General features: G+C 38.2%; 1 protein-coding gene across 1 annotated transcript; it reads right to left on the bottom strand.

Moving 5' to 3' along the window:
• Positions 1–392: 392 nt before the first annotated feature.
• Positions 393–5,412, bottom strand: mrps16 (mitochondrial ribosomal protein S16). The gene is made up of 4 exons (XM_080026187.1): positions 5,274–5,412; positions 4,844–4,874; positions 2,117–2,383; positions 393–813 (listed from the first exon to the last, which is right to left on the bottom strand). The coding sequence occupies exons 2-4, from the start codon at positions 4,854–4,856 to the stop codon at positions 677–679; spliced, it is 417 nt and encodes a 138-aa protein (XP_079882313.1). The 5' UTR covers positions 4,857–4,874; positions 5,274–5,412; the 3' UTR covers positions 393–676.
• Between the last annotated feature and the right edge of the window lie 8,648 nt (positions 5,413–14,060).

Genomic DNA, 14,060 nt, shown 5'->3' with positions numbered 1-14,060 from the left:
TTCTGATGTACTTGCAGTTTTAGGTTGTTTACTACATACTTTAGTGTGGCCACTTGTGCTTTAGAAAGATCAAAATCAAATGATTGTTTATTGGCTGTGTGTTTGATTTACTGTTTTTTCAACAACATCAATACAAGTAAGAGCATACAGAATGACTAATTTGATTGGTTATATAGAATATATTTATCAGACAATTTGGCAAACGTTATGCAACTTTAGTGAGAGAATAAAGTAAGTTTTCAGTTGACCAAAGTTTCCATAACATGTAGTAAGGGTGGAGAATTTTATATTGAGCCAAAGAACTGTTTGCTCATACATTTCCTGGCATTCTTGGCAGCAATTGTCTGAGGGTCAGAGTCATACAAAAGATATGCACCTTAACCTCCCACAAATCAATATTGAAATACTTTATTCAAGTCAAATACACACACAATGAAAATAACTACCTGTTATGGCACTTGACTCTCACAAACATCACCTGAAGCTGTTGGATTTGATCCAGGGTCAGTTTAAATAAAATCATGTTCATAGCGGCTACTAAAGCCACTAGAACTACAAGATGCCATGTCAAGAAGTCCACCCAACAAGTTAGGAAACAAATCAATCAGTTTTCTTCCACAAATAACTGACATTATTTTGTACTGGACAGTCACACAGAGTCCTTAGCATTACATTCTCATATTCCAGCTTCCTTCTGTCCCTCCTCTAGAATGTCCCCGGTTACTGTTGCCGTTTCTGTCAGCGCTATGTTGGCTCTGTGACGCTCTGCCTCCGTTATCGTCATGGGGTGAAGAGGGAAAAATCCTGCCAACCCTGCAGAAAAAGAAAGGGGAGAAACGACAAACACATCTTTAAATACAAGGTTTTTGGTCAGCAATCTCCATGCCTGATTTCTGTGAATTTTCCCATATACATGTGCTGGTTCAGCCTGGCACGGTTTGGTTTGGTTTGGTACGTCAGCCCAGCGCAGAAGGGGTTTGCTTTTCCATTACAGCAGGACTATTCGTTTGTGGACTAATGAAAAAGTATAGTTTAACATATCCGCGAGTGAACTGCTCATTTCTGTTTCAATGATAAATTAGTATTGAGCTAGCAGACTTTTTTTTTTTTTTTTGCGGGCTAAGGGCTGGCACACATAGTTGTAAAAGTTCTGCTAGCTATGCATAGGGCTATTTGGGCTTTTATGTATTGAATGTTGAATATGCTTTATCGTTTGAAATAGGCTATGGGTTTCTCATGTGTATTTGAGATGTCTGGCTGAGCAGCGGAGATGATTCATATGTCTCTGAAGGGTCACTGACGTCAACGCGGCCCACTTGGAGGTGGGGCTGACACTCTTTGGCCCCACTCCAGAGAGGGTCTATCCCAGGTGCGGCCAAAAGTGCCAGTGGAAACAGTAATACATAGAATCTTGTTAAAACCCAGGCATTTCTAATTGGTATCTGTACAGTCTATTAAACCAGAGGGCATGGATGAGGTGATTAAGCGCACAATGAATATATTATGACACTTAATAGGAGTCATAAAAATTGTGGCAGATAACAGAGAATCGTATCTGGAGATGAATATGATGAATATGACTAAAGGTGCAGTTGCTCATAAAAGTTATGGATTGACCTCCTTGACTAAACAAATCTTTGTGAATTGCACAATTCTCCGTACAAGTCGACAATATAATTGTGCAATGTTGATCCACCTAAAAATAACCGGCGTATGGAGAAAGTGACTCACAATATAATGGACATGGAAGGCATGTTTGAGTAAAAGATGGACAAGATATGAAGGGAAACTATTAAAACATCATCCAAAGGTACAAGATAAGTAAAAGCCTTTCCTTTCTCTCTTTTCCCCCTTATTTAACCCCCATACTTATTCTTTATTTAAATTTTTATCTATGTACATGTTTCTTCTTTTTATCCCCCTTGTCAGTTCATTTGTTGTTGTTTGTTCAATTTTTTTTTAATAATGAATTGTAAATCTGAAAGTAGTTAAACTGTAAATAGGACAATAATCTTGAAGAAAATATAGTAAAATTATAAAAGCAAAAATAAGATAAAAAAAAAAAAAAAAAAAAAAAAAAAAAGAACGTGCTCATGTAGCACTCATGAATACACACCTAGGAGTTTGGCCACTGGCTTGGTGGGGTGCGCTCCACAGCCGATCCAGTACTTGATTCGGTCGAAGTTGAAGCTGACCAGTTTCTCGTTGTAGATGTTGGGGAGGGGGTCGTAGGATCCCAGCTGCTCTATGTATTTACTATCTCTTGCCCTTTTGTTGTAAGCCGCCACAATGCGGTAAAACGGTCTGTTGGCTTGGTTGTGTCCTGCAAGAGCCAATCGGAGGACAACGTAACCCCCGTGGTACTTCTTTAGCAGGAGAGACGCTGTAGAAAGGAAATGAGCTCAGTAAGCATTTTTTATTTTATTTATCCTTTATTTAACCAGGTTAGTCTCATTGAGATTAAAATCTCTTTTTCAAGAGAGACCTGGCCAAGATGGACAGCAGAACACAGTTACACATAAAACACAATACAAAATACAAGTTCAATATTATGTGCAGTTGTAAAACATAAAAATAAGATTCTTAACTAAAAACATTCACAATTTCCGATGGAGTCCAACTTCAAACTCTTAACAACAGCCTTAAATTCGTTTAGAGTGACTAGGTCCTGAAGCTTAAGCTGCTTCTGCAGGTTATTCCATGACGACGGCGCAAAAAACTTAAAAGCTGTTTTACCCAGCTCTGTACGAGCTTGAGGAACAGTCATGAGCACCATGTCCTGAGACCTTAAAGCTCCCATATTATACACTTTTCGGTTCTTTTATACACCATATTATATGGTCTTAGTGGTCCCTAATACGTTTTTCTTTAATTGTTTGCTGAAAAAAACTTTCAGATAATTTATTGTACTATGCTGATGTTCAGCTAATCTCACAATGGCCTATTTTTTAAAAAGAGCTGCAGCTCCCCTCGTAAATATACAATCTTTGAGCTCCCCCCGCCCCCTGTCCGGAAGTGAAGCCAGATACGCCTCGCCCTCTGTCTGTCAGGGCCGTGGACCAATAAGAAATAGGGGTGTGGGCTGCACAGTGCACTTCTGGCTTTCCAGTTTTTGAGGTCAGAAACGAGGAGAATTCTGACTGGAGTATATTGGGGGGAGGGGTGGGGGTTTCAGAAAGGGGGAGAGTGAGAAAAGGAGAGATTGTTATTTTTTTAAATATTTTGGCAGTCTCTAGGCACACCGTGGACCCATGGATATGTTAGAACACATTTAAAAAGTGCATTTAGCATAATATGTGACCTTTAACGCATGGGGGACACATTTTCTGGACATATACGATGGCAAATAACAAGGGAGTTTACCTAAGATCGCCTTGTAAATAAAAACATACAAGTGACTAAGTCGTCTCATAAAAAGAGAAGGCCAGTTTACTCTTGAGTACAGTGTACAGTGATGGGTTAAGGCTCTGCTGTTTGTAATGAACCTCAAGGCTCCATGGTATACAGTGTCCAACATATGTAGACAGTGAGCTGATGCATTCATGTACAACAGATCACCATAATCAAGAACCGGCAAGAAGGTAGCTTCGACTAATCGTCGTCTGGCCTCGAGAGAGAAACATGACTTATTCCTAAAGTAAAAACCTAACTTTAGTTTCAGTTTTTTCACCAGGTTTTGTATGTGAGTTTTAAACGAGATGTGGTCATCAATCATAAATCCCAAGTATTTGTAAGTAGTTACAACCTCAATTTCATTACCTTGGGAAGTTAACATTTTCGGATTTAACACAATCTTTCTGGAATTTGAAAATACCATAAGTTTGGTTTTATCAGCATTGAGAACATGCTTCAGTTGACAAAGCTGAGCCTGCACTTGATCAAAAGCACTTTGCATATAAACAAAAGCCTTACTGAGCGAGGATGCACAACAATAAATTACACTGTCATCCGCATAGAAATGGAAAGCTGCATTTGGGACATTTTGTCCAAGCCTATTAATATACAAAGTAAATAATAGCAATAGCGTTGAAAAGGACAAACAATTGTTTGTAACTTTTAAAACACACCACTGCATTCAGTAAAGAGTGTGAGGCCATAACCACCTTGTGCAAGTCATTTCCGGATCAAATGCATGATTATTTTTAATGTGTTGTTGTGTGTTCACTGTTCACTTCAGATAACATCTCACTTAGCAACCCTATGTTTTTCTAAATCTCTTCCTTCTTTGATTAAAATTACTTCCTTGAACTAGATGCAGGGAAGATAAGTGAGGGGGAGGAGCAGGAGAGAATCTTTACTGATGTGTTTTTGTAAATGTAATTAATGTCCTAAGCTTATGTTGTATCTTTTCTGTTTTTTCTTGTAAAACACTGAGACTATTTGTCCATAAAGGTGTTACACAAACACTCAGTTGACAGTTTTGTAAGTACATCTAGCTAAGATTAATGCAGTCCTACCTAATCTTTGTAAGTATTTGTTTAGAAAGGTAAATATTTAGTCTACCTTTATTGATATGAATATGGTGGACCAAACACAAGAAACACTTCTCAGTATATTTACAACTATACCAATTAAACAAAAACTATCTATTTTAAAACTTCCATAGTGTTAAATCCCTAAAATAGTCCAATACAAAACTGCACCTTTAACCTTCATGCACACACCTACATACTTAAACCCTTGCTACTTTATTATTTCTAATGTCATGTCATATATTTTGAGCTTTATAATGTTGGTAGGACAAATACAAGACATTTGAAGATTTCACCTTGAGGAAGTTGTTTGATTATTTTACCATTTTGACATATTATTAAGAGGCCTTCAGTTCACACTGTGTACTCACATAAATGAACCATGGTGTTGGCTGGATTATCCTGCAAAAGAACAACACACACACACACACACACACACACACACACACACACACACACACACACACACACACACACACACACACACACACACACACACACACACACACACACACACACACACACACACACACACACACACACACACACACACACACACAATCACCTTTAGACAGAACTTTAGGTCTACATAAGTAGGTTTCTTCCTAAACAATACCATCAGTCTCATACTGTTACACATTAACAATATATTAGTAGGCCTACATATCAGATAACTCTCACATTCAAAATAAATGGCAATATTGTCTCAGTAAAGCATAGGGGTTGTTGCTATGGCTAACTGAGCATCTCATGTTTGAAGAATACATGCAGTTTATAATGGGCAAAAAATTAGTGAAGTACCTCTGCGGATGTTGAGTGAGGTACAGCAAAATCCCAAGACGCGGCGCTTTTTGAATCGCTGAACGAGTGATATAATTCAGGTTGGCAACTCTGATGTTTTCAGCTGCAGGACTAATGTGACATTTGCTGTCAGCGCGCGGCCATGTTTAAACAGGAAGTGACGTACTCACCTTTTTTTTAAATAAACTTTATTTATACAAAGAAACTGAACAACAATTTTACCAATGAAACAATAGTAACCATTCAACATATTCGCTAGAGGTAATGCAGAGACCATAACAAACAAAAAGACAAAATAATAGTTTTAAAATAAACTACAAATCTAATTTATTACATAAGGCGTTGGTTTTCACAGCTTTACAGTTTGTGCAATATTTTAGAGTGTCCAGGTTGTATTTAAAAAAAAGGACCTGAAGACGGTAAATATTAGTTTCTGATTTGCCAATTTTTTGGTGTGTATATGGCATTTTACTAACACACATCCACAACATCCATTTTGTGTATGTGTGTGTGTGTGTGTGTGTGTGTGTGTGTGGGGGGGGGGGGGTAATTATCAAAAATATCAAATCAAGTCAAACCAATTTTGAGTTTGAGGTGATTATCTAATTATCTGCTTAAGAAGAAATACATGTTATGCCAAAGTGTCTGACTAAAGGTTAAATCACATAAAAGAGTTACGTACGCAGCTGCTGCAGCGTCATTGCGTCCCGTTGACACCAGATGGCGCTGTTGCACTGCTCTCCAATGCACCGCCGGGAAACCGGAGGCCCACAATCACTGCTTAGTGCTGCACGACAAAGTTGAAGTATGTAATGTGGACGTTCATGTGTTGAAATAAAACTATTTGGAGGAATTTATGCTAACTTGAAAATCTCCCAGAAGTTAGAGAAAAAAAATCCATTGTTTGTATAGGGCCTAGGCGTACTGTGGATTTATAATGTAGTAGGCGGCCTATGTATATAATGTATATTTTATAATGCTTTCAGAGGTGGTAGAATTACTCAGATTCAGAAAATGTGCAAGAACAATTTACTTAGAGTATCAATGTAAAAGTATGCCCGCTTATTAAAGAATTAGCCTTTTCTAATGTTATAGGCATGATATAGGCCTACTGTTGCTAATACATTATTTTATTTCATTATTAGTACTGATGCATTTAATATTTTATTTCACATACCGTACATAAGCTATGTAGGCAGTTAAATGCCTCAAATGTGTTAAAAAAAGAAAAGATAAAAAGTACTGAATACAATGCATTAAAAAAATTAATAATCCAGTTTTAGGTTTAATAAGGGTAGTTTACCTTGTGAAAAGATAATATCAGAAGCATGACAAAAAAACACTAAACCAGCAGTTAGATTTTCAGATCACTTTGTTAATATTATGTGCTGTCAGTTTGGTAATCGTTCACATTCTCCGTCCTGGAATTTGTATTTTACATGTGTTGTCTTACATCAGCAACATGATGAGTTTCATATCAGTTTCCACTGTTGACCCCAGCAGAGGTGAAACACAGATTTCCTGAGAACGTTCATGAAACCAGGGGTCAGTTATCTGGTGCCGTCCGAGTGCAAAGAGATTTCTGCCCACTGGGAGCCAAACTAACCCTCCCCACCCCACCACCCAGTCTCGGAACATGGTGATTTCACACTCCTGTTGTGTAAAGCTTGTTTTTCTGTGTGTGTGTGTGTGTGTGTGTGTGTGTGTGTGTGTGTGTGTGTGTGTGTGTGTGTGTGTGTGTGTGTGTGTGTGTGTGTGTGTGTGACAAACACATGGTTTTCTGTGAGGAGAGGTCAGTGAAGATATATAAAAGAGATGGGCCCTTTTTTGTAATTCAGTACATATCCTGTTCCTGCGTGACTGCATACATAAAGCCAGGAATGACTTTTAACAATATGACAACAAACAAATACACACATTGACATCAGGCTACCTGAGACAATGCTTATTTTCATACTACCGATTTTTTACCCATTTTATAAAAGGGTTTCAAATGCATTCAAAAAAAGGATATTTACATCTTTGCACTTCATACTTTACGATTTCTTCTGCACTGTACAATAGTTTGACTAACTTTGCTTTCTATAAACAGTATATGTTTTATTGAGCATTAATAAAATACTTAAACATTCTCAGAATTATAAGAAAAGCAGAGGTACAATGCTCTCTTTTTTTTCTTCGGTCTGACTATTAAGGTACTAAAGGCCATGGGGTGGCGAGACTTAACTGAGAGTTCCTTACCAGTTGGGAACCCAAAAATGGCAGAGAAGGGACTTGGAACTATCACAACTGTATAAGCTTTTTGTAACGTGTCAAAATATTTTGTTTAAATTGATTTGAAAATGTTGTCTTTGAAAATGGTTGGTTTGTCCCACAAATCATTTCCACAACCAGAAGAACAACCTGACATTTGCTTCTCAACAACCAGGGCGAAAACATTTAGAGAAAAAGCTTGATTACTGCAGTTGACCACGTTTTTTCTGCGGAAAAAATCTGAAAATGAATGGAGGCTTTACACAGTTAGGCAGCAGACAAAATGCATCTTACATGGTGAATCTGCAATGCGTGATTATCTGAACGGTGACATTGATTCTAGTTGTGGCTCACTCTCTCGTGAGCACCCCATGCTCTTTGGGACACCAAGACGAGTTGTTCCTCCTCTAATCATCTGTGACAGTTCAGTTTAGAGACGCTCAGATGACCAGATATTTGACTTGATAAAGGCAACAGGAGTCTGCTTTAAACATAGAAGGCTTCTCCGAACATTGCACTCAAAGATGTCTGTTTTTAATTTGATTATGTGGAAGATGCTACTAATATCTTCTAAGCCCTCTCCTTGGTCTTATATCGTACACTTCTCAAAATCATTCCAAGTCATGGGTTTATCACATTGACCTGAACCTACCTTATTTAATAGTTTTTAATATTGATTAATAAGGTACAAGGTAATACATAAGTGCTTCTTGATTTACCAAATTAAGTTTTGACTAATTTCTTGGCTCTGCTAGAAATGAGACTTGAATTTGAGATAGTTGTCCAAATAATTAGAAAGAAGAGGGATTGCTGCAGATCTATGGTCCGACTCGCAATTAGGTGATTGACTACAATCAGTGCTCGGTACACATTTTCACATTTTAAACCCACAGAAGCTTCAAACCTATAGTGTCTTTCGTTCGTATGTGGAAAAAAGTAAAGCTCTCTTTTGAAGTTCACATTTTCTGGCATGACAAGCAACTATGACACAAACAACAACAGGAATACAATAAATACTTTGACATTTAGGGAAAGACACCATCACTTATTGGAGGAGACTTAGACGATCACTCTTATATATGTCCATCAAATAAAAAGCTATACAGTCAGAGGCTGAACAGTCATAAACATGCAATAATTTGTTCTAACTTAAACGTCTTTGTTGTGTCTCTTCTTGTGTATTAAGACTAGGGCTGCAACTAACGATTATTTTGATAATCGATTAATCTGTCGATTATTTTCTCGATTAATCGATTATTAATCGATTAGTGTTTTGGTCCGTAAAATGTCAGAAAATGTTGAAAAATGTTGATAAATTTTCCAAAGCCCATGTTGACGTCCTCAAATGTATTGTTATGTCCAAAACACACAGATATTTCAGTTTACTGTTATAATAGGATTAAAGAAACCAGAAAATATTCACATTTGAGAAGCTGAAATCAGAGAATTTGGACATTTTTTATTAAAAAATTACTCAAAACGATTCATCGATTATCAAAATAGTTGGCGATTATTTTAATAATCGATTAATCATCGATTCGTCGATTAATCGTTGCAGCTCTAATTAAGACCTTTAACGTATCTGGCTGGACTGAAAAGCTTCTGTTAGGGCTACGATAGCACCCAAGACAGCATCGGCATGGCACGGCTATAGCTTTCCAGGGCCGATAACGGTAAGTTGTGAACTAATCAATCAAACTAGGCAGTCTGTAGTCCAATATGACAAATTCGGGCTCTGATCATTTTTCATTTGTGGAACATTGAAATACCACATAAAAAAACAACAGGGATACAACTTGGGTTCTTGTCTAAACCACTGAATCACTGTGTCCACCCCAAGCCATTGAACGACTTAAACCATTTTATGCTGCTTACTGCTGACCACCAAATAATACATTTTCTAAGGAGGATTATCAGGATATTAGCCAGTGACTGACTGACATGACAGCCAATCCTTTTAGGGATTTATTTTGGATTCGTAGATTCTGTTACTCAAACTTTCATATTGAGTTAATGATTTGTGCAAGCAAATAAATGAAATAACCCAGAAGGTTTTCTGAGTACACTTTAGTTTAACCTACGTTAAGTCGAGGCACATGGAGGCAAACACATTGTTTTTTTCAAGCACTGGTCAGTTTGGCTATTTTGTTCCATAACATGTTTTCTTCTCAATACTAGTATAGATAAAAGTTTCAAAATGTAAGTGTTTTCGTTTACCAAACCTTGCCTGGTTGTGTCTGCATATTTTTCATACTCAACCATCTTTAACGCTCAATTCTCTAAACTTTAAAAGCACTCATAACATCTGACTGACTTTTGTGGATTCTTTATCTCCTTTACTAAAAAAAAGGGAATTTTGCTTTTCAAAAGAAAAACTATTTGTGAAAATAGAGTATTGCCTTCTTGCATTATCGCAGATGTTAATGTCTAAACTGCTTTGAACTCATGATGCTCTCTTTTTTCAGAGTATCAGAGTACATCTTTCAACCACATATCATTTTATGTTGTTGTTTTTAAGTTTATATTTAGAAAAAAACTATGGATAATTTCCTCAGCACCATCAGTCCGAATAAAGGGATCTTTTCAAACGCAGGCCCCGTGTGACTTGTAGTCTGTGAGCTCTTTGTGGTTTCCCCTTTTGCTTTTATAAAGCAGCTGTGTCCAGGCTGAGCACAGATTGACGTTATGGTTGTGTAGAGCACCTAATGGGAAGGCAGGATAACAGGGTCAAGTGATCTCCCTCTTCTGGAAGGATCTCTCAGATGCTTGTGGTGAGACTAATTGTGACAGCATGCAAAATGGAGGCATTACTTTTATCTTCATTAACAGGGAGACAAAGATTTTCTTTTACTGTTACTTCCCCCCCTTACCATTAGATTTGTCGACTCTTTTATGTCTTTGATTAAAGCGAAAATGTTCTGTGTTCTTTGGAAGTCAGATGCTTGTGGCTTCTTGCCTTAGTCAACAAATTAATGAATGCTGAGAGGGTGATACCCGGCCAATGTCATTATGACCAATATCTAAGAGGTCGGTACTGTCTGATTTTTAAATAAATACTATTGCGGTTTTTATAACTTTTAATACAGATTTTATTGTTCGAACTAATTATATAGTGATATTATATAGTGGTATTTTACCAAAGCAAACAATTATGTTTCCGAAATAGTAGTTTGGCTCCATTTCCAAACATTTGTGAAGAACAGCTTAAGCTTTAAAAAAATCTGACCAACTTTTGTAGGGCTTTAATAACACAATATAATTGGATATCATAAAGTCCAGGATTAAATAACATTTTAACAACAGGAAGCTCATAGGGCAGTGACAATCAACTCTTTATTTCTACCGTATAATGCCGAACACCATTGTTTTGCGCCATGTTGTTCTTATTGTATGTCGCTGATAAATAAATGACTTAAAAAAACTATAACTTACTTTGTTAAACAATTAACAGCCAGTGAAGGCAGACAGAGTAACTATAGCTATGGTATGATATGCGCTCAAAGTCGGTCAGTGCTTCACGTTGTGATTTTTTTGCCGTGAGTGGGTCGTGACCTGACCTGCTTCCTGTGCTGTTGCTCTCTCTGCAGACCTCGGCTGGCAGAGCTGAGACGGCACAGACACACTGGTAGAGTGTGTGAGACCACAAGTGGATTTGCCATGCACATTAGAGCGTGATAGCCAAGCAGTACGCTCCTATCACATGCCACACACACAAGTACAACACACACACACACACACACTCACACACAAGTACACCCCACAGATACACTCACTAAAGCACAACACACACACACACAGACACACAAACACACACACACACACACACACACACACACACACACACACACACACACACACACACACACACACACACAGCATTCTTGGTCGTGTAAAATGGATTGTAACACTGGCCACTGTAATGAAATGATGCCAACAACCCACAGTATCCCCTTTACAGCCAAACTTACAAAAGGTTTCAGTGTACTCTCAGTGACCAGTGTTGTCACAAAATTAAAACAAGGACTTTTAACCACTATGATTTGTTTACGTTGTGAATAATCTGTGTTTCTTGTTCTGAATGCAGACACCGTGGAGGTATCCAAGTCATACTTGATTCTCCTTCTTTTCAATTTATTGGACATAGCACAAACATGTTTATATATAAATTAATTAAAAGTAGATATCAGTTTGATATGACCAATATAAAGACATTGCAGTAATAGAACAGGCCTTCTGGTTGTTTTCCAGTCAAACCTTTGAAGGGATTTTGCGGAGTGACAAATATCATCAAGGCGGCACACTCCCTAAAATGGCGGTTCCCTGATTTAACCATATGCATGCTTCAGGGAAATCTGCTCATCTGTGATCTTTCATATTTAGGTGTTTAGTTTAACCTGTTTATTGAAAAAAGAAACGGTAGCAAAACAGAGTTACTCCTTGAGTAAATGCAATGATGCCCCCATCTCTCAGGCAACTGACACCAACACCAAACGCTGCCTTATCTTAGGGACATCGTAGGCGGCCATGACAAGTTATACGCCATTTTGAAATGTTGCATTATCTCAATGCGTTTGCGACGGTCTCAGGCGAAACATCAAAGACACGACACCAGCCCTTGGCTTTGACATGGTACCTCGTAAAAAAAATGCACAACTGAAGAGTAGCAGACATCTAACGACCAACGCCATCCTTATATAAGGTGAAAAAAAATTCTAACAAAAAGAGGAGCTTTGTTTTTTTTTCTGTTGCGTTAAACAGAAGAGGACAGGTGGGGCTGTGCTGTGGCCTGATAAGAGCCTCTGGATTCACAGACAACAGGTTCCTAAACGTATTGTGTTAGGAGGATAAAGGAGAACTGTTGCACCTCCTGAGACGCTGGGGAGACAACAGTCATCACGGTTGCTTTGTGGTGTGCCTTGTATTTTCTACTTATTTGTTCCGTGTTACTTCCGGCCTTCAAAGTGTGCGATCGCTCTCATTTGAAGGCCTAACATTGTCTCTTTATGCGTCTCATTGTCCAAAGTGTTGGGGAAGCTACTATGCTACAAACACATTTGGTTTGTTTTCTATAATCTGTGGCTCGTCAATGGGGGTTCAATAAGAGAAGCAATGCTCTATAAAATTCATTCCTTTCCTTATGGTCCAACAATGTTTACAGTAGTTAACTGCAAAACAAAAATGGCACAAAAATAATGTAACCGTTTGAATCATTGTGCAAATATGAACTTAATTGAACTTCCAGCAAGCCACTGCAAAATGTAGTTAAACTACTACTTTAATTAAAAATTGTGAACACATTGACTTCTCACTAACTCTGTGCACCCTCTCCATTGTCTTCCACATGTTGCCATGTCTTCTAAGTGATGCTCTCTCTTTCCCTATCTCCCGTTTCACTTCACTTTTAGCTTGTTGCTGCTTGTGCCAAGTGAAGGTGTTCCTAAGGAGACACAGAATTCACACTCTAATGTGCAGTGACAGAGTGGGTGACAGATCAACCCCCGGCCCTGCACCCATCCAGCTGAGTCTGCCAGTGCGTGTGTGTGATGTCACCTGTGGACCGTGCTCATTTCCACATACGTGTCCTCTCTGCTAAGGCAATCAGTCTGTTGATGCTGTTGCAACAACGAGGCAACATCTACAGCTTGGCCTGATATGATTCTAATTTTTAACCAAAGTTGCACCATGTATTTTAAGTATTTTAAGTATTTTCCTTGTTCCATTTTGTCCCCCCCCCCCTTATGATACCTTTGATCTCCCTGGAATTTCAGCGCACGCTGCCCTCTCTAAGTGGCCTTTGGCTGTGTTTGATCACTGGTTGAGTTATAGATGTCTCTGTGACACATAACTCAAACCCCAGACTCAGATGTCAACATAACATATGTTTTTTCCCCGCTCACTTCACCGCACAGTGTGTGTGAGTGTGTGTGTGTGTGTGTGTGTGTGTGTGTGTGTGTGTGTGTGTGTGTGTGTGTGTGTGTGTGTGTGTGTGTGAATGGAGTACATGGCGATGGGTTAGGAAAGAGTACGCTTTTTGGTGAGTTGCCTTGTGCTCTAAAGAAGTGGTTCCAAACCTTTCCTCTTTGGATATCTTAAAATGAAACAATGTCTACTTGTGTCCCGAGAGTTCAGTTGGGAGCAGATCAACCAAAAACGTTCTCTGCTATGACTCTTTGAACTGAAGGATTTTTAAGGTAAAAGTTTTCAAGATTTAAACCTCCTATACGAAGAACTTTTCAATGTGTATTAAACAGTCCAATTTTACCATCGATGATCATAAATTACCTATAAACAACGCTATGTTTTTATATAGCCTATTTTTATTAATGCCTTTGCTCTTTTCCATGTCCGATTTCAAATGTTAGACAAAAAGATTTAATGCAGGCAGACGGGAACATCCTGTTTCCTGAACAGTACTCAATCAAAGTTCACTTTGCTTCCCAATCTGAAATAGTCACATATTATAAATACATTAACTCATCACAATTCATTCTGCGGTCTGTTTCACTGGCTTCCTAAACAAAAACATTTGTAGAT

The sequence above is a fragment of the Ammodytes marinus genome, assembly GCF_949987685.1.
Source record: "Ammodytes marinus genome assembly, chromosome: 4".
Taxonomy (NCBI): domain Eukaryota; kingdom Metazoa; phylum Chordata; class Actinopteri; order Uranoscopiformes; family Ammodytidae; genus Ammodytes; species Ammodytes marinus.
The sequence above is the reverse complement of the archived record's forward strand: the minus strand, read 5'-3'. Positions and strand labels throughout refer to the sequence as shown.

Bases quoted from the DNA above. Each gene is read 5' to 3' on its own strand.
- mrps16 (XM_080026187.1), bottom strand. The intron at 814-2,116 runs GTGTGTATTCAT...CTTTTTCTGCAG, and splicing joins GCCAGTGGCCAAACTCCTAG to GGTTGGCAGGATTTTTCCCT.